This window comes from Vanessa atalanta, chromosome Z (genome assembly GCF_905147765.1).
Source record: "Vanessa atalanta chromosome Z, ilVanAtal1.2, whole genome shotgun sequence".
Classification (NCBI taxonomy): Eukaryota; Metazoa; Arthropoda; class Insecta; order Lepidoptera; family Nymphalidae; genus Vanessa; species Vanessa atalanta.
Window position 1 is genome coordinate 11,460,580 of NC_061902.1, and position 6,201 is coordinate 11,466,780.

Here is a 6,201-nt window from a genome sequence, read left to right on the forward strand (position 1 = left end):
CAAAACACATTCTACTATATAGTTTAATCCAATCGTAAATGCCTCACCTGAAACACGTACAAATAAATAAAAATAATTATTTGTTGAAAACAAAGAAGTTATAAAGAGTAATGATGACTCGTTTTCAGGGCCGGATTTAAAGATCTGGAGAGCCGGGGGCAACAAACCTTTATTCATTTACAAGTAATTTAAATTGGGTGTTTGAATTATTTAAATATAATAGATACTTTTTACTTCTTATACTTTTATCTTTTACATTATTCTTTCCAAAATAATCTATTAACTAATATATTTAGCTGTCGCAAAATACTACATTAAGTAAATAGGTTCACTCGTCGGAATTCAGCTATTTTTTTATTTTATAAATTTCTTGTGTTGCCTGTAGCCTCGGATTCTCTTCCCTAAATCCGGCCTTCATGTTACAATGAGTATGTTGTAGAAAGCTAACTTAATTTAGAAGAAATAATATTAATACAAATAGTATGAATCCATTGCTGGAAAGGTCAAAGAAATTTATATAATATAAGTGTATTAACATAAAATTAAATATACGTTAGGTAACATTATCGAAAAATATTGAAGCAATTAACTATTTTATTTATATGTAATCTTGTGTGGGAAAACCTTTAAATTTTGACTGATGCTTGCCAATACCATATATATTTCCTAAAATTACGATACCAAAATCAAATTCATGTTGCGATGTGATAATTAAATGACGTTAAGCAAGACAGGACTATCATATCGCTAGTAATTATAAGTATCAGGCTTTTCGTAGCCAGCCAAGACTTACTGGGATTCATACTAAGGAGTCTCAGTTTGCCTAAAACGGAAAGAAATGAAAGGCTCTAAACCCAAAAATGTTTTAGCATTTAAATCTAAGCATAATAAAAATAAGTGATTCTTATTATCTTAAAAGCGGATGTCTGTAAAAATATGTACTTTGCCTGGCAAAGCAACCTCCAGACGATTGCTAAAAATAATGATGGTAATGAGATTCGCCTTTTTGAGCTCATAGTGCTTATTATGACTAGACACTGGTGTCGTCGGAAATGTCATCGGAGATATAAAAAACGATATCCTACAACGTTTAAAAGAAAAGTTTTATAAAAAAAATATTCCGCTGGTTTATTAAAATTGATATATCCAAAGTTTAAAAAAATATAGTTAATTTATTATTCTTATCTACGATCGACATTAAATCTAAACAAGTCAAACAAATAATTCTAAATTATGATGCAAAAGTAAAATGTTACAAATACAAAGTTGTAAAACATACAATAGTTTACTTAACAAATACAGTAGATTTAAATCATAATAATGATTGTCGTGTGTATTTTAAATTACAATTAGTGTTTATTTGCAATTGCAATTTGCAATAGTATATATTATCGCTAAAAACATCTTAGAAATATTGTAAAAGTTTTACCTACATAAAAGTTTATGGAGTTGACGTATCGTCTGCTGTATTTTTCTTTTTATTGATAAGTCGTTCAAGATCTTCGTAACTCTGGACAACAATAGCAGCTTTCCCTTCACGTTCTCTAACATATATTATTCCGTTATTGCACCAACAGAAATTATATCCCACGCGTTTCGATTGTGTTCGGCACTCACGAAAGAATAGCCTGTTTAATTGCGTAAGTCGCTCATTTATGAAAACTTTTTGTGCCGGTCCAGGTAAGCCCAAATCACTGCTTGTGATATTTCGTCGTGTTTTGGATGCTTTTATTATTTCATCCCGTTTAGAGCGCCGTAATAAGCGCACAACTATGGGACGGGAGTGTTTTCTGGCATTTCCCGTGGATTTGTCTGAAGGTAAAATACGCGGTCCTGCTCGAGTTGTCCAGTCTATATCTTGATCTGATAATTCTACACCGATTTCCTGCGCCAAATGCAACGTTATTTGGGTTGCATTTTCACTTGGTAATTCCGGGATGCCGCAGAGTTCAATTTCCTTCTTAAGATGGTTTACTGCCTGCGCATTCATTCTCACCTGTAATTCACTTATGGTGCATTTGAGGAATTCCATTTCGTTGTTCTCTCCCTCGTTCTCTTGGCTCTCAGTAGTATATATGTGCGACTCATTAGATATTACAGTAGCCTCCAAAAGATCGATTCTTTCATGGCAACGATTTATCTCCTTTGTGAGCAACCTTACTTCTGTCAAGAGGTTTTGTACATCAAATGTCTCCGAACTACCGCCAACACTGGCCAGTGTTGGCAGTAGTGGCATAGTCTCTGTTATGTTAAGAAGAGAAATATTGTGGCTGTCGATGTTTGGTCTTGATAGAGTCGACTCATCTGTATTATTCTCCAGTGAACTGCATTCGGGACAAAGCCACTGATTCCTACGCTCACTTGTTGAAGAGTTTATACTGATACAATCGTTGCAAAAACGTCTCTCACATATTGGAACACTACATCCAATAGACGTGGCTTCAATGATGTTGTTAAAACAACCAGCGCACTTCATTTTATAATCAGTTAGTAACGGTTAGCTCTGAGTGTTTTATCGTTGATTTAGCCTTTCTTTGAATTTAGGCAGGCGTTCTTTTCCAAATTAATTTACACTATTTTGAAAGTCTCCTGGTTTTTTAAAAATAAATTTATCACTGTTAGCACTGAATGCTGTTATTTGAAATGCTGTTTACTTACGGTACGATAAAATTATTTATTTTCAATATATCTTGCACCTAGTACACGCTATATATGGGTACATAGAAGTTATTGTTTCAATAGGTGTAACTATAACAAATTAAACTAACACCGATGCATAAAGCAATATCTCCCTGCAATTTATGAAATTTTAGTATTTAGGTCCATCGAAGAGTAATAAATCAATACCTGCGATCATGCGCTACAAGGATGCGCGCACAAGGATATGTTTTTTTAATCTATTATGCCATCTATACAACAACTGCAAAAACTTCAATATTATTGTGTACCATCACTATTTAAACTACTATACAACTTGATATTTATATGTTAACACACATAACATCAAGGCATCAAGGAGGATAAGGCATTAAGTAGTAAAATTAAAGCAATAGCTTTAAAAATTGGCGAAAATTTTTAAATTTCGCATTATGGGCAGCTTTTTCAAAATGATCATAAATATTGTTTATCATCGTTCTATTCGTTAATTCTGTTTTGTTAGACATTAATAGTTTTTTTTTTTTTGAGACGTGGACTTGAACAACAAAACTTTAAATGTATACTTAATTCATTAATTTTATCAAGACTAGAGGAAAACGGAGTCTGCTTAATGGTCTAAAGATTATCTTTAGCCAATGCATCACGTAATTTGTAAACAAACACGTGAGAAAGTACTTTTTTTAATTTATAATTTCGGTAAGCAGATAAGCAAATGGGCCATCTGATGGTATGTGGTTACCATCACCCATATGTAATTAGACACTGGTGCAGTAAGAAATATTAACCATTCCTTACATCACAAATGCGCCACCAACCTTGGGAATTAAGATGTTATGTCCCTTCTGCTGGTTAGTTACACTGGTTCACTCACTCTTCAAACCGGAACACAATAATACTGATTACTGTTGTTTGGCGGTAGAATATCTGATGCGTGGGTGGTCCCTACCCAGATGGGATTGCACAAAGCCCTACCACCAAGTGAAACTATGCCTTGTTCAAATTTTAAAACAATATTTTTAGTAAATTACATGAGGAAATAGAAGAATTTGAAAATAGTTCGACAAAGACTCCCGAGAAGTTGTGAATTGAAGTGAAATATACTCTTTTATATCAGTCAACTAGCCTATAAATTTTATACAAGACTGTTTTTATATTGAGGAGAAAACCTTAGCCAAAATATACTTTCATAAAATACTTGATTTCTATAGGCATTTACCTAGTTATAAGATATAAATATGAAACACTTCTCTCCTCTCTCATCCCTAGATAATAATCTCAGCCCTATGGTTACTATTAAGTTAGTTTGTACCCACGCTCAAAATAAAACAAAAACATGTACTTATTATCTTTCACTTAATAGTTAAATCTTTTATTTCTTCACATAGTATCAATATATGGAATTGTATAATCTCAAAAAATACAATAAAGGGGATTATCATGACTCGTCTTATTTCCTGTACTGATAACTAACATGACGAACAACACAATAATAATCTGGTAACTTCCTAGAATGTACTAGCATACCACTACAGATAAAAAAAATGAAGATATATATATATATATATATATATAAGATATATATATATGAATAAGTATTGTATTAGATTTACTTATGATAAGAGGGACTACCTGAAATATTTTCAGAATAATTAATTTTAAGAATATATTCATTTTAAAACTTTACAGTAATTTTGAATGAGAACAAGATAAATCTAGAATTCCTTGAATTCTCTTAAGCTATCGACTATACATTGAAACAGTGCTGAGTTTATTCACAAGGCATTGATCATCGAAAACAGAAGTGTTAATTATTTACTTTACATGTACCACATATTAAACAACCAATGATATCACTAATGTATAGCACTGTAGTTTTTACTTTGAGTTATTTCAAAGAGAGAAAAAATTCTTCCTTTGGAAAAATTAATTGGCCGATGGTTGTTGAACGCAACTATAAAAAAATACTAATTTAATAAAAAAATATGTATATCAAACAATTTTTGGCATAAGGGGCGAAAATGTTAATACATAATTTGAAGATATATCTCAATTTTCAAATCTATTAAATATTACAAAGACATTTGTTATGTCAATAGGCACTCTAATTCAAAACTTTTCTTGGATCTTTATCAAATTACTTTATTTTCAGACAAACCCCAGTCAATACTGTTTCAAATTAAATAGGCTTGAACAAGGAATAAAAGACAGCTGGCCGAAAGGCAGTTAGGTAATAATGTTCTACGGCGTTCTTACATATTTTTAATGTAAAAACGCCGTAGATCTTATTTTATCGGCAAATCAGCGTTTCAATATGTTTAATTGATGTCGCGATCACTAGTTAGTCACAAGTCTAAAGACTACACGGCACCGCACTTGTACTATGTCGGAGTTGGATGCATTGCTTGGCACAAGTACCAATGTTACTGTAGCTCCAGTCACTCTTTAATCTTTATCACTGATCGAAACCCCAAAAATACTAGACACTATTACATTGTTATAGCAATCATCAATCTAGTCTGTTTTGATTTATATGTTTAGATATCTAATTTGCATAATATGTAAATTGATTTTTGTTTTACGGTATATCTTTTGTTATTTTTATTGACCCACGATGTTTGTTTATTTTTATGTGTTTGACATTAGTTAGACAGACCTGTAGACTCAAAATTGAACTGAATGACATCTGATAATGACGTTTAAGTTTCGTTCTACAACGTCTTACAAACGTAGATAAAATAAAATATATTCAATTAGTTATGAATGCCTAATATTACTTACTTAACCTGAAGCTTACAGACATCTTCCAATGTAGCGGTGTACAAATGCAGACCATAAAGATATTTTCGATATCGATATATGAATTTGTCACCCTTTTAGAGACTTCGACAGAGATAGGTTTTAGTCTACAAACGCTAATCATATAACTGCTGGTTATTCCTCGTCTGCATAATCTGTCGCAGCGTTTGTAAGTGGACTAAGGTAATAAGAGTTTGGGGAAACTTGTTGCTTCGGGAGGCTTAAATTTGTCAAAGTTTAAATTTACGCTCAAGACAATTCGTAATAACTCTCTAGAACAATTTGTAAATGTAGCAGTGAGATGGCTCTATAATTCTTCAAGGTGGTTTTAGTAGAAGAGTACAGTCAAACTTTTGTGCAATGCCTGTGTCGTTTGATCATAGAGTATTGACACTATCGTCATGCTCGATGGCGCTATACTTGAGACCTGTCGAGTTGCATAACTTCTTTAGTCGCTGGTAGCTGGCAGCATCATCTGAGGATACTTAGAATGTTGAGAGATGTTAATACATCTCAAATTATAATTATATTTTTAATTGATGTTTTAAAAGTTGTTAAGATTTTATGACCCTTGTGCCTGAATGTTAATTATTCGTTATTTTATATTTCAAACCAATAATATATTATGTCTACTGGAATATGGAACTTATTTCAAAACAACCGAAATAAAATGACCACAAAGGAGGCTGGCAGAAATTCGTATTCGAACATGAACGAAAACGGACTAAAATTCGCTCTTTAAAATTC

General features: G+C 32.2%; 1 protein-coding gene across 3 annotated transcripts; it reads right to left on the minus strand.

Moving 5' to 3' along the window:
- Nucleotides 1-1,332: 1,332 nt before the first annotated feature.
- LOC125075962 lies at nucleotides 1,333-5,225 on the minus strand. 3 transcript variants are annotated; one of them, XM_047687851.1, is made up of 2 exons: nucleotides 5,074-5,225; nucleotides 1,333-2,706 (listed from the first exon to the last, which is right to left on the minus strand). In XM_047687851.1, the coding sequence occupies exon 2, from the start codon at nucleotides 2,474-2,476 to the stop codon at nucleotides 1,442-1,444; it is 1,035 nt and encodes a 344-aa protein (XP_047543807.1). In that variant the 5' UTR covers nucleotides 2,477-2,706; nucleotides 5,074-5,225; the 3' UTR covers nucleotides 1,333-1,441. The 3 variants fall into 3 exon arrangements, with proteins under 3 accessions (XP_047543807.1, XP_047543805.1, XP_047543806.1); XM_047687849.1 differs by having other exon boundaries at nucleotides 5,032-5,225; XM_047687850.1 differs by having other exon boundaries at nucleotides 1,333-2,792; nucleotides 5,032-5,225.
- Between the last annotated feature and the right edge of the window lie 976 nt (nucleotides 5,226-6,201).

Bases quoted from the DNA above. Each gene is read 5' to 3' on its own strand.
- LOC125075962 (XM_047687851.1), bottom strand. From the start codon at position 2,476: ATGAAGTGCGCTGGTTGTTTTAACAACATCATTGAAGCCACGTCTATT.